Here is an 18575-nt window from a genome sequence, read left to right as displayed (position 1 = left end):
GTTTTGTTATACGCATGTTTATTTCATTTGTGTGTATTGGAACAGCACAAAAAAACACAGAAAAAAAAGTCAAAAAAAGAAAAAATTATACAGAAAAATCCAAAAAAGCACCATATAAAATTGTTGGCACCTTTTCAAAATTGTGGGTGAATAATTTTATTTCAAGCACCCAGTGTCAGAAAGCTGGGTTTGCGTCCTAGGTCAAGGGTCTTTCAGTAGGACAGTGACCCCAAACATACTTCAAAAAGTGTCTAGAAGTGGATGGAAAGCGCTAGAGAGTTCTTAGGCTGCTTTCACACGGAGTAACGTGCTGCACATTCTGATACGTAAAAACGTGTCAGAGTGAGCACAGTAAAACAGAATCCTATTGACTTCAATGGGTTCGGTCTTACGTGCACTACCCATTGAACTCAATGGGAGGCTTTTTTTACCTATTGCTTTCAATGTGATATGTGCAGCACGTTACTCCGTGTGAAAGCAGCCTTAAGTGGCCAGCAATGAGTCCGGATCTAATTCTCATTGAACACCTATGGAGAGATCCTGACATTACTGCTAGGAGAAGGGACCCTGCAAATATGAGAGACCTGAAGCAGTTTGCAGAAGAAGAGGGGTCCAAAATTCCAGATGAGAGATGTAAGAAGCTTGTTGATGGTTATAGTTGTTTTTTTTTTTTTGTTTTTTTTTTTTTACAAAGGGTATGCAACCAAATATTAAATTGCCAGTAATTTTGTCTGGCCCATATTTGCAGTTTTGCATGAAAAATCATTGATGGCTTTTTTTCCCCTGTTTTTTTGTGGTGTTCCAATACACACAAAATAAATAAACGTATATAACAAATTGTGTGAGTGAAATAATTTTCTGGGAGAAATACTTCATTTTCTGGAAAAATTTCAAGGCTACCAATACTTATGGCCATGACTATATATGTTCTTTCCAGAATGTTGCCATGTTCCTCCAGGTATATAAATTTCCTCCCAGTCTCTGAAAACAAACTGGTATGCTATTTTCTGAATTTGGACCTAATGTGTGTCAATCTCTGGACTGCTCTGCAGAATATGTTGATCCTATTAAAGTAACAGGTAATAAATAATGCATGCAGGCTCTGCTAATTAATATAGCTGGCAACTGAAAATGGAAGGCCTATTAGGCTGCATGCACACAGAGGTTTCGTGCGCAGATTCTGACGCGGTATCTGCATCAGAATCCGCGCAGAAAAAAGACCTCTCATTGACTTCAATGGGTTTCTCTTTTCTGCCAAGAACTCATTGAAGTTAATGGTAGGCTTTTTTCCCGTGTGGATTCCGCGTCAGAATCCGTGCACGAAATCTCTGTGTGCATGCAGCCTTAGACGGCCAGCTCTAGTCCTAGGAACACTTGTCAGCTTTAAAAAGATCCTATCATTAAAACTCCATTTTTGCTGCCTACCATGTAGGACTAGCCTTAAGAAAAGCTATTCTTCTCCTACCTTTAGATGTCTTGTCCGCTCCGCCGTTGGGCATATTATCTGGTTTTCTTCGGTATGTAAATGAGTTCTCTCTCAGCACTGGGGGCATCCCCAATGCTGTGAGAGAACTCTCCAGCGACGCTTCCATCTCCTTCAGGAACGGGTCTTCTTTGCATCTTCTTCCGGTGGTGGCTTCAAACTTCTAGGCCTCAGGCCTAGGGCAAAGCCGACTGCGCATGCCCGCCGAACACAAGACAATGGCCGCTTACACAGTATTGCATAGGCATTCATAGATTAGCAACAAGTAGGCAATAGGTTGCGTGACTGCTGGATGGACCTGCGCAGGGTTTATAATATGGAACCATAGAAATTTTTGATCAAGACAATTTCCAAAGTTTAATATTTTCTACATTTGTTAGAAAAATAAAATTGGTTGTACGTGTATATAAAGCGTTGTATAAAATATTTTATTTTGGAGAAATATGTCTGTATAGGTAACATTCGTCTCATAGATGGTCACAGAAACAGTTTGCTTTTTCCCTGATAGAAGTGGTAGAAATAAGATTTGGAATTCGGTAATGTGAAACACTGCAAAAGAAAAATGAAAAATAAACATTAATATTTAAAGAGAGACACTGACCTCTGAAGTCCTGTACGGTACTGTAGAAGTTCACTATTTGTCACTTACACACAATATAACCTAACAGTCTGCTTCTCTCTAACAGATCTGTAGACTACAGCGCCATCTATCAGCTGGAGAGTACCACCAGGATTTGTTCTCCAGTGCGCCAGCCATCTTCATATCTCCACACAGCCAGCCTCCTTCTGATAAGCTGTGTGATGTGGTGCAGCTATGTGGTGGAAAGGTGTGCAAGACGATACGCCCAGCCAATGTTTGCATTGGAATGTTTTCTGGTAAGAAACCGCCAGATCTGGTGTGCGTCTCGGAGAAATGGCTTCTAGGTGAGTGCTAACCTGTACTGTATGCAGTAATGTAGTGTGCAGTATGTGCTGTAATACTGTTCTGTCGCTCAAACAACTATAAACCTCCTCTATAACCTCAGCACAGTTAGAGGTTTGTTAAAGAGAACCTTTCATGTCTTTGGGCACATACGGTTTTATATACTGATAATAAGCCAACAGTGTGCTGACTGCTTTCCCATTATGGGTCCTGAGACAAGAGATATCGGTGCCATTACCGATATTTTTTTAACTCTCAGAAAGGTGTTCCTGACAGTCTAGCTGGGCTGTGAGGAATGCCCCTCTTGACAGTACTCTTCCATAGCTCTGTACTATCAGAGTGGGTGTATCTTACCACCCTGCGATGAGGCTAATTTGTGAGGAATGTCCCCCAGTACTAGTCTATGGACAAGTACAGTCAGGGGAGGGGGGGCCTTCCTCACAGCTCAGCGTCACCACTGTGCGGTAAGGAACACCCCCTCTGACAGTACAGCGCTATGGACGAATACTGTCAGGAGGGGCGTTCCTCAAAGCCCAGCTAGACTGTCAGGAATGCCCTTCTGACAGTGGACTGAAATCAATGCCATTATAACAGCACCAATATCTCCAGCCCCGGGCCACATAACAAGAAAGCCGACAGTGCACTGAATTCAGCGCACTGACGACTTTCTAGCGGTCTATAAAGCCATGTGTACCTGAGGACATGAAATGTCCTCTTTAAGGCTTTAAGGAAAATGTGACAGTCTGTTTTATAATAAAAAGGAAGTTATTTAGGATAATAATAATTGGTTACATTTAAACTTGGGTCACCTTCCTACCATATGTCTCCATACCAGAGGCATACAGTTAGGGCCAGAAATATTTGGACAGTGACACAATTTTCGCGAGTTGGGCTCTGCATGCCACCACATTGGTTTTGAAATGAAACCTCTACAACAGAATTCAAGTGCAGATTGTAACGTTTAATTTGAAGGGTTGAACAAAAATATCTAATAGAAAATGTAGGAATTGTACACATTTCTTTACAAACACTCCACATTTTAGGAGCTCAAAAGTAATTGGACAAATAAACATAACCCAAACAAAATATTTTTATTTTCAATATTTTGTTGCGAATCCTTTGGAGGCAATCACTGCCTTAAGTCTGGAACCCATGGACATCACCAAACGCTGGGTTTCCTCCTTCTTAATGCTTTGCCAGGCCTTTACAGCCGCAGCCTTCAGGTCTTGCTTGTTTGTGGGTCTTTCCGCCTTAAGTCTGGATTTGAGCAAGTGAAATGCATGCTCAATTGGGTTAAGATCTGGTGATTGACTTGGCCATTGCAGAATGTTCCACTTTTCTGCACTCATGAACTCCTGGGTAGCTTTGGCTGTATGCTTGGGGTCATTGTCCATCTGTACTATGAAGCGCCGTCCGATCAACTTGGCAGCATTTGGCTGAATCTGGGCTGAAAGTATATCCCGGTACACTTCAGAATTCATCCGGCTACTCTTGTCTGCTGTTATGTCATCAATAAACACAAGTGACCCAGTGCCATTGAAAGCCATGCATGCCCATGCCATCACATTGCCTCCACCATGTTTTACAGAGGATGTGGTGTGCCTTGGATCATGTGCCTTTCCCTTTCTTCTCCAAACTTTTTTCTTCCCATCATTCTGGTACAGGTTGATCTTTGTCTCATCTGTCCATAGAATACTTTTCCAGAACTGAGCTGGCTTCTTGAGGTGTTTTTCAGCAAATTTAACTCTGGCCTGTCTATTTTTGGAATTGATGAATGGTTTGCATCTAGATGTGAACCCTTTGTATTTACTTTCATGGAGTCTTCTCTTTACTGTTGACTTAGAGACAGATACACCTACTTCACTGAGAGTGTTCTGGACTTCAGTTGATGTTGTGAACAGGTTCTTCTTGACCAAAGAAAGTATGCGGCGATCATCCACCACTGTTGTCATCCGCGGACGCCCAGGCCTTTTTGAGTTCCCAAGCTCACCAGTCAATTCCTTTTTTCTTAGAATGTACCCGACTGTTGATTTTGCTACTCCAAGCATGTCTGCTATCTCTGTGATGGATTTTTTCTTTTTTTTCAGCCTCAGGATGTTCTGCTTCACCTCAATTGAGAGTTCCTTTGACCGCATGTTGTCTGGTCACAGCAACAGCTTCCAAATGCAAAACCACACACCTGGAATCAACCCCAGACCTTTTAACTACTTCATTGATTACAGGTTTATGAGGGAGACACCTTCAGAGCTAATTGCAGCCCTTAGAGTCCATTGTCCAATTACTTTTGGTCCCTTGAAAAAGAGGAGGCTATGCATTACAGAGCTATGATTCCTAAACCCTTTCTCCGATTTGGATGTGGAAACTCTCATATTGCAGCTGGGAGTGTGCACTTTCAGCCCATATTATATATATAATTGTATTTCTGAACATGTTTTAGTAAACAGCTAAAATAACAAAACTTGTGTCACTGTCCAAATATTTCTGGCCCTAACTGTAGCTAGGGATCCAGAACAAACTGATAGGAGGTTTGTCCACTTGAGCCCCAAACTTAGGTTATATCGATATTATCACTATATGGTGACTGTATAGTGGCAAGTACAGGCTTTACTCAGGGCTCTGCAGATAATTTAGGTAAGTAAACCACTGTAATTGTTCGCACTTTCTGTCTCTGTCTGAACTGGGCCACATGACTGATTCTTCGAGTTGTAATTTACATCTGTAAAGTTTGCAACACAGAGAAGTTTGGCTCCTCAGTTTTCCAGGACCCAACCCACATTGTACTTGCCTACACAAAAGTCTCCAACCTGCTGCTACTCCTAATAATAAAATACATAATATAACTTCTTCTAAGAATGCATTACACCTTTATTGTTCCTTATAATAAAGCCGCCTGTGTGCCTCCAAACTAAATGGGTTTTCTAGGCCATCCATAAAAAAAAAAAAAATCTGTGGGGTTCTAACGGGACCCTTGCTGCTCAGCTGTTAGAAGAGAACCATAAGTGCTTGTGCAAGTGCCGTGACATCTTCTCTAGTTACAATGTATTGTTCATTTCACAGTGGCCATGCAATGTAACTACAACCTCAACCTATACACTTCTATAGGACAAAGCTGTAATTGCATCAAATGATCAATATAAAATAAACAGCATGCAATATAAGTGAACGTGCAGCATAGCCCCTTCAAACAGCTGATCAAGTGTCACAGCCCTGCTCATCTCTTATTGATGATCTGTCCTAAAGACTTATCAAAAATCAGCTGTAAAGTCCAAATACCACTTTATATTATGCCTCCTGAGATAACTACTGCCCCCCAATTTCTCCTTCTATAGCCCATATATTACAGTTAAATAATCCCAGTTATATTCAAAGCCTTCTAATGACCCCTTATATTCTTTATGCCCCAACAACCTTTTATATATTTTATGCCCTCTTATATAAATTATGATCTTCCTACTATAGTCATAATGACCCCTTATATAACTAATGCCCCTTTATATTCTTTATGCCCTCTTATATAAATGATCTGACCTCCTATAGCTATAACGTCCCTTAACGTGCCCTTTATGTCACATGTGAGTAGAAGGTTAGCACCTGCCTGCAATCCCTTGCTGCACACAGCCATTTCTGCCTCTAACTCTCCACTTGTTTAAAAAGAACCATGAGCACAGACGGGACATCACTGAAATGCCCAGGAGGCACAATGCGATTATGTCATTGCGCCTGCTTGCACTAGAAAGCAGACATCTTGTCTGTGGTCTTGATGTTTTGTAAGCCAGCAGTCCTGAAGTGGCCTACACCTTACAAAGTGGTAGAGCAGGAAGCCGACAGCTTCCTGCTCTTCCATGCATTTCAACAGTATCCGTGTCCTTCAGGCACCAAAGAATTGAGAGAATTGAATGTTTATGGTGGCCCCAGAGTTGGCCTCACATAACCAGTGGGCCCAAAGCCCCTCTCCCACTAGCTACACCACTGCTTCATACAAACAGCTATAGTAGCATGTGAGGCCCTCATAGATTGTAAGCCCTCGCGGGCAGGGCCCTCTACCCCACTGTGCCAGCCGATCACTGTTAGTATGATATGTATCTGTATATTTTGTGTATTGTATGTAACCCCCAAATGTAAAGCACCATGGAATTAATGGTGCTATATAAATAAACAATAATAATAATAATAATATATGTCCCCAGTTTCATACAGAGAAGTTTTTTTATTTGTATGATGTTCAATTACATATTAATTAGAAAAAATGTGGCATGCTCCATCAGGAACCCTATTATATATGTATTGTAAGCGGGAAATAAGCAGAGTATAATGCTCCATGTACCTACAGGTAACAGTGATGCAATTCTTGAAGCTCAAACCAAGTGTGGTCAATAAAAGAAGATCATATTAAGAACAGGAGGTCCTTTATTTTCAATCCATGCTTGCTTTTAGCTTGAAAAACGTGACCGGTGACTAGAGATTTTGCACGTGCTTAAAGTGGAGTGGGATTTAAGTCCTCAGCTAAAGCCTTCTAGCCTTAAACATCTTTCATGCTATTAGGAAATTCTAACGTACTATGGAGTGCTGGATGTGAATTGTAATATTTTACTAGGACATCACAGAGAGGATTTGCTTGCCAATAAATTGTAGTGGTAGAGCTTTTCCATGAACGTACTCCTCTAGATAACCTTTAACCAGTGGTAAAGTTTCTGTTTAGTAGCAGTTCAAAGCATTGTGATTGATAGGGCAATTTTATATTCACTTTAAGTGTACCTAGACCCAATGCAGCTGCTGGTTAATAGCGAATCCCACGGAAAACTGCGTACGGTTTTAACACAAATTGCCATAGTTTTGTGATACGTTTTTTAGCAACGTAGCTTATACCTTTCTTGATGGGGCTCTAACACACAAATTGATCAATTTAAGTTCTTATTTTCTATTTCCACCTGTCAACTGCAAAGTGGGTATTCAGTCTGGTAAAGTATATAACTGTATGTACAAATATAGCAAATCTTATACAGCTATCGCATTGTGTTAGTAGCATAGTTTGCCACAGTGGTCTATGATATTTGTATATACTAGTATGGCAATATCCCCACATCATGGTATTAGGCTTACTGAAAAAGTCATTCATGATGTTTAAGGGGGCTGTCCTAGTGGCAGCGAACAGAGACATTGTTTTCCTCCCAGTAGTGCACAAATGACATGTAAGTCTTCATACAACTGCAAAGGTGGCCTGAAAAGGCACTCTCCTTTAGGAGTTTTCTTAGTCCCTTAACCCAGACATTCTAATGTAAAGGAAACAAGTGGCACACATTGTCATTGTGACATGCAACAGCTGTTCATATAATCTCTGTTACATGTGCAAAGGTCTCAGTGCAAAATCTGTAATGGGGCTATCATGTAATGTTATAATATTTATATATTTAGGTAAGGACTCGTTCACACGTGCGCCCCGGGTCTCCTCTTTCAGGTTTCCGTTTCCTGCCCAAAACTGGACAAGAGACGGAAACCTGCAGTCATTTTTCAAACCGATTCATTTGAATGGGTTTGAAAAGTGTCCGGCTGTGAGCACCAGTGAGTGTTTTATGCTCTCCGCGGCGAAACAGTTTTTTTTTTGTTAACCGAATACAAAGTCGGACATCCAGGACTTTGTATCTGGTTTTTAATAAAAAAACGGTTTCGCCGCGGAGAGCATAAAACGCTCACCAGTGCTCACAGCCGGACTCAGTCTCACAGGTTTCCGTCTTCTTCCTCAGAACGGAGACCAGACGCTGGTGTGAACCCAGCGTTACTTATACACCGTCATCATATTCTGCAACATTTTTACAGTGGGGGAGAATACCAAAGTACGCAGAGGAAACCCACATATACACAAGGAGTACATAAAAACTCCTTACAGATGTTGTCCTTGGTTGATTCAAACCCAGAATTCCAGTGCTAACCATTGAGCTCCTGTGCTGCTCAATACTTGTCGTCTTATGTCACAGAGCGACCTGTTTTTTTCTGTTTACAGAGCTTTGTAACAGTTTAATGTTTCCTGGACAAATCATACTTCATAGTGTTACAATGTACTAGAGTAAAATCAGAATGGGGTGAAATTGGAGAAAACTGTATTTGTGCGACTTTAAGTGCTTTGTTTTTACGTAATTCACTATGCAGTCAGTGACATGTGTACCTGTATTTTATGAGTTGGTACAATTCTGGGGAAACCAAATTTATATTGATTTCTTTTTAGGTTTTAACCCCCTAAAAAAAAACAATCTAAAACTTTGCCAAAAAAAACTTCTTGGATTTGCCATATTCTGAAACCCCTAACTTTTTATATTTTTGGGTATTAAGATGAATAAGGGAATAAGGTGTGTTGTTTTTTTCAGGACCCGAAGTACTTTTCATTTATACCAATTTGGGGAGTGTCTGTTGCTTTGACTGCTTTTAATCAAAGTTTTTATAGTAGATGAAACAGGTCGTTTTGGCTCGTTAGATTGTTTTTTCCCACTATGGCATTCACTGTATGGGAAAAAGAATTTTATAAGTTTGTAGACCGGGCATTTTCAGATACAATGATACACAATGTGTACATGTTTCACTTTAAGTAGTTGTATATGTGGTCTAATGTTTTAATTTTTTATTAATATGTCAACCCCTGGTTTATATCAACTTCCCCTTGCGTCTCTTTACTGAAAGCTGCATTTTGAGCAGAGACATATACCATAAATGTAAAAGACGAAGGAGTCAAATAAGGTAAATGAGAATAACTTTAATTTCTAAAAAAAAAAATCCCAAAGTTCCTTAAGAAAAATGTTTGGGAACTGAGATATAATGAGAATCTGGCACAAACTGATATTGATAGACTCAAACCATCAGAGTGTCACAACCAGTAGAGGAGTGATGATCGCAAGGAATGAGAAGCATTTGAAGATCTTCTACAACATCAAATGCGGCAGTGAGGTTGGGGTATTGAACTTGCTTACAGAAGTCATTAACAAGCCTGGCATTCACACAATAATTTGACTAGTAGGGAAGATATCCTAACCCTGTATTTATATATTAAGTAAAGAACAAAGTGAAATCTGCAGCTAAACCGTACTTGTAATTGTGGGTTATGTACACTTAGGGTTGTGTGAAATAGGGAGCATTGTGAATATAGAGCCCTTGGTTACTAAAATGAGAGATTATATCATTGGAATGGATATATTCTTTATATTGATTAACTCTTTGATTTTTTTTGAACACCCAACTTTTAATAAAGGATAGATTCACAGTTAAGGACAGGGATGCAACCAACTGTTTCTATATTTGTGTACAGCAGCTAAGACCCTTATAGCATTGCATTGGTAAAGTGTTTCCCACCATGCTGGTATGTATCTCCTTGCCTGTATGAAGGGTATACATAGTCTAGAGAATCTGACGGCAACTCTGAATAACACAGTGGAATCCCACACTCCACAAATACAGGTCACACAGGAAATCAAGGGTTTACTGCGGCCAAAAAGACCTCACTTTGGGCTGGGGTGAATCATCTTTGAGAAAATGAAGCAGCCACACTCAGTATTGTAAATTATTGGGGTGTATGCATTACACCAGAGACTGTTTACACCATCATTAGTGTATATAGTGTCATAAGGAGGACACTGTATATAATAATAACACTCTATATAACAATGTGGACGCAACATATGATAATAACACTATAATAAAGTGTTAGAAATAATAAGTATGACATTGTATATATTAAGAACATTGTAGTAATACTATTGAGGACACTGTATATAACAAGGTGGATGCAGCATATAATAATGAGAACACTGTATATAATAAGTATGACACTGTATATATTGAGAACACTGTAGTAATAATATTGTATATTATGACAGCACTATGTATTAAGAATCACATTGCTCATAATACCACACTAAATAAATTTCATATAATACCATCAGACATTGAACCCATATCATTATCACCTAGTGACAGAATATTACCAACATGCTGGATAAAACTACAGACATGTATTATTAGATACTAGAGATGAGCGAACACTATTCAAAACAGCCGTTTCGAATAGCAGGCTCCCATAGAAATGAATGGATGTAGCCGGCACGCGGAGGGTTAAGCGACCGGCCGCCGGCAAAGTCAGCGTACCGGCCGCTTCCATTCATTTCTATGGGAGCGTGCTATTCAAAACGGCTGTTACAAATAGTGTTCCCTCATCTCTGTTAGATACCAGTTCTACACATACATTTTGTGATGGAAAAGAAAAAAGCCTTCCACAAATTGTTCCTACAAAGTTGAAAGCATAGAAATGTCTTGCTATGTTGGAGAATTAAGATTTCCCTTAAAGGGGTTATGCCGGTCTCGACAGTATAGGGGTGCGCTTGTGTGATTGTGAATTGAGCACCAATGTGTTTGCGCGTCCGGCTCTCCATTCACTTCTATGAGGCTGCTGGGACTGGAATTTCTGGCAGTGTCAGTAGGTCCATGGAAGTGAATGGTGTACCCCAATACTGTAGAGAGCGGCGCAACAATTCCTTTAAGAGAAATCTTAATTCTCCAGCATACCAAGACATTTATATGCTTACAACTTTGCAGGAACAATTTGGGGAAAACCTTTTTTTTTTTTTTTTTTGCCATCATGACTGCCCCAGTGCACAAAGCATGTTCCATAACGGGATGGTTGGAGGAACTTGACTAGTCTACCCAGAGCCCTGACGTCAACCCCATCAAACAACGTTTGGAAGAACTAGAACGGACTTTGTGAGCTAGGTTTTCTTGTTCAACGTCACTATCTGACCTCACAAATCCTCTTCTGGGTGGATGAAAAAAAATTTCCAGAAGAGATTAAGCTATTTTAGCTTCAGAAGGGGAACCAATCCATATTAATGGCCACTGATTTAGAATGGGATGTGATAAAAGTTCATGTAAGTTTGATGTGTTGATGTCCCTATACTTCTGTCCATACAGTGTATTTCCAAATGGACTCCTGGAAAATTATATTTGCTTACCATTGCAACTGCTCTACTTTGCTTCAGCTTTCATGCCTGCCCCAATGACTTCTATTTATAACTCAAAGACTACTATTAGGGGTATATTTCGGGTGATTCAGGATGTTTTAAGAGCAGAGTAGTCAATATTACTTTAGTTTAAGCATGCTGTGTACCTGGTTGCTTTCTTCTTGTCAATCTTACCACCTCACTATTATTTCCCCATGTTACAAAGTGTGCCCTATATAATACGTGTAACTAATCAGCCTTACATAATGAATGGGAACATGAGCCAAAGACATCCTATTATAAAGACAAGAGAGGAAAGACATAAAGGAAAGCGGCAATGTCACATTCTTTTGTCTTTAAGAGCTGTTCATCTCCCAAGGTAGCTTTATTTATAGAGATAATAAAGCTAATAAGAAGCAGCAATGTGTTGTAAAACATCCAGGAAATAGCCATGTATTTATCATTTATGACAATTAGGTCTTATAATGTAGTGTGCATGAAATACTCTTACGTTCCCCTACAGTTTATGTTGATTTATGATCATTCTTTTTTTGGCTTGCTAGACAACCTGCTTTTTTAATGTAATGTTGCTCAATCCCCAAGTAGTCAATTTGCTGACAATGTGGTTTGACTGCTTATAGACAATTCAGTCTTATCAAAGTTTAGCTCAAGAGATTTCTGGCCATTTTCTTGATCCCATGGGGTTTTATAACTAAGATTAGAGTGGTGCTTTCACAATAATTTCACTTTATTTATGTTCAGTGATAAGTTGAGATGACCATGAACAAGATGTAGAAAAAAATGTGTCAGCGGTTTTTCGGGCTAAAGATATTGATAACCTTATCAAAATCTGATGGTTTGGCACTGACGCCTGCCACCCCCATCATTCAGTTGTTTTCAACAGCTGATACACAGAAAATGGAGCAGGAAGCAGACAGCTCTGTTCTCTGTGTCATGGCTAGGCCAAGTAACTTAAACTTAGCTCCTAATCTTGTGATCCGCACTACTTCGTCTGCAGTGGTATAACTAAAGTCTTGTGGGCCCTGGTGCAATTTTTTAACCTGGGCCCCCTACCTCATCCCTACAGTGAATTCTTGATAGTGATAGTCACGAGTGCTAAACTGTTTAACCAACTTTAGTGTGGTTAGGGTAATCTGTGGGTCTCCTTGGCTTATGGGCCAGATTGAAGAAGCAATCTCAATACTGATGCCAGTGCTTATGAGCCCTTAAGGCTCCTGGGCCCCGGTGTAACTGCACCCTCTGACAGCCTTCTGCTCCATTGCCTGTGTATCAGCAACAGTTGATCAATTGGGTCCCGTATTTTGAACCTTCACCAAGCTGATAGTGATGTCCTATTCTTTTTAGCCTGGAAAACCACTCCCTCGCATAGTCTGCTGGGTCAGCACTGAATGGGTTGTTTCAGACTGTGACAGGTCCTAATATGGTCCTAATATGTGTCATCCACAGGTGAAAATAGGTTCTCTGGCTGTCATGGACACATCCTAGGTTTCTTGAACAGGTTGCATACAGATTAAAAGTTGACTTTCTCAAAGCTAACCCCTCGTTCATATGTGCGTTGGTATTCCATTCGGGGCAGTCTGCATGGGGACCCCCCTGAATGGAATATCAAACACATTTGCAAGCGGTGTGCAGTGAAAGCACATGGATCCCCATAGACGATAATAGGGTCCGTGTGCTTGCTGCAAGATCTCTGCCGGGAACATGCGGAGAGCACTTCACAATCTACCTTGCTGTCCGCATGACTCATGCGGAGATCTTGCAGCAAGCACATGGACCCCATTATAGCCTATGGGGTCCATGTACTTTTTCTGCACACCACTTGCAAATGCGTTCAGTAGTCTGTTTGGGGGGAGGGGGCTCTCATTCGGACTCCCCAAACGGAGGGGTAAGACTACACTTTGACACAAAAAAGGGATGTCCATTATGTCAATAACTACCCCTACAGCAACAGTATGAGTGGTTTAGAAGATATTTTGATGGTAGACTCCCTGTAAGCGTGAGATTAAGGTTATAGGGATAAGACATTTCATGTATATTTGTACATTTTTAAACTAATACTGTTTTTCTCCTATCTAGATTCCATAACGCAGCATAAACTTCTCCCTCTTGAGAACTACCACCTGGAATAATGATAATGCAGTGTCTGAGGCCCCTCTGCGGCTGAAGAACAGAGCACGACTGTGAATAATTGAAATTGCTGCTTGGATATTTGCTATACATTCTATGAAATGTTTTTATGCCTTTGGTCTTTTATTGTCTAACATGTTGCAGATTTGGAACAACTTCCCAACTGGATGTGAATTGTTTGAATATTTTCTACTAATAAAATACATACACTGGGGAGAAAGTTCCCATATTTTATATGATAAATTGTTGTTCTGTTAATCTACCCATTGGGAATGGAGCTATTTATCTAGCACTAATGTACAGTTACTGCTTTCAAGAACAGATCTGAGTACTGACTTTTTTGTCTTTAGAAATTAATTGCAGAAGTTACATAATATTAAGACACAATACAATTAAAATTTGAAGGGATACGACATTGTTCACCAGAGAGCAGTAAAATTAATGTACATAACTTAGATATTTCTAAATTGCCAGTGTAAATAGAGAAAATCTCCTCTGCAAGAACTTCCATGACTGATAATACTATCTACATAGGGAACAATGCTTGAAATGGAGTCATATGATTGTGGCAGAGGAGCTTCAGCATTGCCCCATAGTAGACCTCCTTGTAATTTAGAGGTGCTTGTCTAGATGGAATCTGTTGGAGCATGCCACAGTTTTTTGTGTTAGATTTCTGTGTATTTTGGCACGTTTTCTGTAGGCTACAGTGTTTAATATGTGGGATACAAATGTACAATAAGGGTCCATGCAATCATATAGATACTGTTATACAAGTCTTCAGAAGGCTCTTGGTTACCAACCTCTCTCAGTGTCGCTGTAGTAAGACCATACCCACAAAATAACTACCACATGTTATGGTCATATTTGACCACAATATCTGAGAGATTATGCCACAAAAAGTATGTATCCTCTATACCAGGCATGTCAAACTCAGGGTACCCCGAGGGCCACATGAGTAACAAGAGGTTGTTGCGAGGGCTGCACACAGCAGCTAATGGCTAGGGCCTAGGGGACTGATCACTAATACCATGCATCGCAAAAATCCGGCATTTCTATTGCAGGCTACATAGAGTAGCCTACAATAGAAAGTATAGAATGACAGGCTGGAGCCTCACAAGGCTCCCAGTTGCCATAAAAATACACGCAGGCCACGAATCTTGCTCCAGATGCCTGTGATTGACGGTAAATGGCAGCAGTTAAAGCTGGCAGACACCATTATTGTGTTGAAGTGCTGTGGAAGGGTTGGAGTGCTGGGGGGGAAGGTGCTGGGGAGGGGGGCTTCTAGATGTCTGGCCCTTCCTTGGGCCTGAGGACTGTTTTTTCCCACCCACTTGAAATTCTTGCACTTGGGGGTTAATAGGAGCGCTACAGACTGTAATGCTCCAATTACTCCCAAGTGAAAGAATTACAACGTGGGTGGGAAAAAAAAACAGTCCTAAAGCCCAAGGAAGGATCAGACAGACATCAAAAAGCCCCCCTCCCCCAGCACCCCAACCCTTCCCAGCACTCTAACCCCCCCCCCCCCCCCCTCCCATCATCATAAATCTAGTATTTATCCCCTATCTGTAGGATAGGGGTTAAATACTTGAAAAATCGCAATTTCTTCTGCAGAAGCTTACCTGCTTCTGCTTTTCAGCCTGCGCAGCGGTCTTGTGAGACCGTGTAGGACGCAGGCACACGTCGGGTGCGGGCCTGATTACGTGGCCATGTCATCCGGCGTGTGGGGAGGAGGGGGCGGAGCAGGCAGGGAGACCTGCTCTCTGAGAAGGATGAGGGGCGGCCGCTGGAGCAGCGCTGCGTCCAGCAGGGCCTCCCCAATCCACCACTCACTTTCCTTGTACATCTGCGGCCCGCACAAAAGTCTCCAACTTTGTCTCTAAAGTTTAGAGACAAAGTTTGAGACGTTTGTGCGGACCGCAGATATGACTGTAAAGGGCCGCATGTTTGACATGTCTGCTCTATACTATGGATAGAGGATAATACCTTATTGGTGAGCGTCTGACCAATTAAACCTTCACTGTTCACGAGAACATGGAGTCTTTCCCCTCTACAGTTGGGATGAATGTAGGCATGATTGACGGGAGCACTGGAGATATTCGAAGTACAGCACACTGCAATCTAGTATTGCAATGAATGTCTACAGCGTATTCTTGATGGTGACGTTTATGGGTGCTGCAACGATATCTCAGATACTTAAAAGAGATACAGCTTTGGTACCCACAACAGCAGTTATGAAGAATACGGCGAGTGAGCAGCGTATCGCCTGGCATGTAAACAAGAAGCTGCTGTGGGAAACAGCTGATCTGCAGGGTCTTAACAATCTAATAGCTATAAGAGATCAGTGGGGTCCAACACCTAGGGCCTCTGCTGATCAACTGTTTAAAGGTACTGTGGTGCTTTTGTGAGCGCTGTGACTCTTTCACTATTTAAATTGCACAGTATCTGTTTTATAATCACTATATAATGTTATTACAGCATGTAAAAATAGTGCACGGCTGCTATGAAAGAGATGTCATGTGATGTGGATAGTGAAGGGATCCCACATAGTATAATATGTTCCGCAGCGGCCCACACACAGTATAATATGCCCTACAGTGACACCACACAGTATTATATGGTCCCCACAGTGTCCCCACACAGTGTCCCCAGGAGCTACTCTAGAGAAGCTTCAGGTGAACCCCATGAAATTCGACATATAATATTTGTGAGGTTCGTCTTTCTGTTTCAGTGTTATTATTATACTATTTTCTTCTCAGACCCCAGAGTAAAATAAGCAGAGGCCTGAGGGAATTGATTAAAAACAACAAACACTTGTACTCACTTTACCTCACCTCTCCTGAGCATCCTCGCTCCGTGTGCCTCTCTTCAGCATATTCTATGGTCCTCTTTTGCCTGCGACTGACATGATGTGGCCCAGACATCACTCCTGGAGCCTACGATTGGGTCTCCAGATCCAGGGCAACCCCTCAGGGCCCAGTGGCGGTCGCAGGGATTGTTACGCTCCTACTCAATCTCTGCTTCTCCCGTTGAAGTGAATGGGAGCACCATCCACCAACAGTCATACCTATACTCATCCTAACTGAGGACAAGCTGATTGTGCAGTGGTGGAATGGAGGATAGATACTTTTCATGGCATTAACTCCCTTAAGTGCCCGTGATCAGGGTTGACTGACCTTGCCACTGGGCCCCAAATGTGTAAAACAGCATACACCAAAAGCTATGGTGCCTGCAATACATCTAGAGAAAATGTAGGGAAAGGGTTAAGAAACCTTGGATTAGAAAATATCCATGCTATATCAACATCTTATACAGACAAATTCTATACATTACATGTTTTAAAAAAAATGTGGAATAAGCAGCTTTTCTGCATTTTGTATATGTTGATTCCTTGTTAGATCACACCTAATGAAGATATCTATTTAACCCCAAAAGTTTGATGGTTAATAAAATTTGCTTCAGTTAACCATTTTTGATAGTTATTAGTGATTTATGATGAGATACTTATTATGTTAAGTTATGCTTTTAAAGAACTCTCTGACAATACATGGCTATGTTAGAGTACTGTCAGGAGAGGGGCTTTCCTCACAGCCCTTTCCTCATGAAGCTAGAATGTAAGAAACACCCTTCCGACAGTGAGGAGAGATTGGTGGTGCCGAAATTAATGGCACCAATATCTCCAGTCTCGGGGTACATAAAAGGAAAGCAGGTAGTGCACCGAATTCAGCGCACTGTTGGCTGTCTAGCGGTATATTAAACCGTGTGTGCATGAGAACATGAAAAGTCATCTTTAAAACAGTCTAATTTAGAAAACATGGATGCAAAAAATACAGATGTTTTTTGTAGTTTGTGTTCATGACCATTTTTTTTTGTGCTCCTGTCCAGATGTCTGCGCTATTCCATGTAGTAATAATAATAATAATAATAATTAATAATAAAAAGTTACAAAGTGATACAGTGGATGTTTTTTTTTTTTTTTTTTTATGGTGGATCCTTCATAGAAACTGATAAATGTTTGCATCCATTTTTCAAACTGCTTCCCTGCCTGATTTACATAAACATGGTGTAAAAGCAGTCTTGTTTTACATCACTTTTTGGCTGCAAATCACTGGATAATACAGGACAGAAAGGTATAATGTTAACACCTCTTTTACATTGGAAATAAACAGCAATATATTCACATGGCTCCTTTCTGGACAATAAGTATGTCTTATCTAAAAGAAGTTAATGAGGAAGTTTGACTCCCTGGATTACAAAACCTGTCCTTAAAAAAAAATACGTGGCTTTCATTTATCATCTTCAAACTCCCGGAAAAAATAGTTTAAACTCTTCTCCTCTAAAGACACCTGTAATATATCACATCTCTTAGCCTTGCTGTGTTACTGAACTGGAATTCTACAGCTTATAAACATTGCTCGCCTTTATTGAAACAAATGTGACAGAATAGAATATACTTAAAAGGAGTCTGTCAGCAATAAAATCACTCTCAGACTAATGACTGTACCTAGTAGGGTGACTTCTACACGTTCCAGAGACGCCTTTTGTTTTGTACAACAGCTACATTTTCATGAAAATCTAGTTTATTCTTCAAATTATCTGAAAAGTGCTTTAGGGGCTTTGTTACTCCCGTTGGGGGTTCACTCTCCAACCTGGTTAACAGCACAGCACTGCACTCTACCCCTTTGCTCGAGTAATACCCACCACCATCTTCTTGTGCTCATCATTTGAATAGGCCAAGGCAAGCAAATTTCTGACGTAAGGGAGCCTTCACACGGAGTAAACACGCGTGTATTTTTGCAAAATACACCTGTAAAAATAAGACTCCCATTGACTTCAATGACATTTTACAGGCGTATTTTTACACGTGTAAAAAAATATCATTGAAGTCAATGGGAGTCTTATTTTTAAACGTGTATTTTTACACGTGTATTTTGCAAAAATACACGCGCGTTTACTCCGTGTGAAGGCTCCCTTACTGTGCCTGCCTGATAACGTCAGGCTTCTCCGCAAAGAGCAGGAGACAAAGCATGGCACTTGGAAATATTATTCA

General features: G+C 40.8%; 1 protein-coding gene across 1 annotated transcript in view; it reads left to right on the top strand.

The window, feature by feature from the left end:
• Positions 1-13530, top strand: part of MCPH1 (microcephalin 1) — a 185859-nt gene extending 172329 nt beyond the window's left edge. The window contains exons 13-14 of the mRNA XM_075269543.1: positions 2170-2407; positions 13478-13530. Coding sequence (XP_075125644.1) covers positions 2170-2407; positions 13478-13530 — 291 coding nt within the window. The remainder of the gene's footprint in view (positions 1-2169; positions 2408-13477) is intronic.
• Positions 13531-18575: the final 5045 nt, after the last annotated feature.

Source organism: Leptodactylus fuscus, chromosome 3, assembly GCF_031893055.1.
Source record: "Leptodactylus fuscus isolate aLepFus1 chromosome 3, aLepFus1.hap2, whole genome shotgun sequence".
NCBI lineage: Eukaryota > Metazoa > Chordata > Amphibia > Anura > Leptodactylidae > Leptodactylus > Leptodactylus fuscus.
This window is presented reverse-complemented; position numbering and strand designations above follow the sequence as displayed.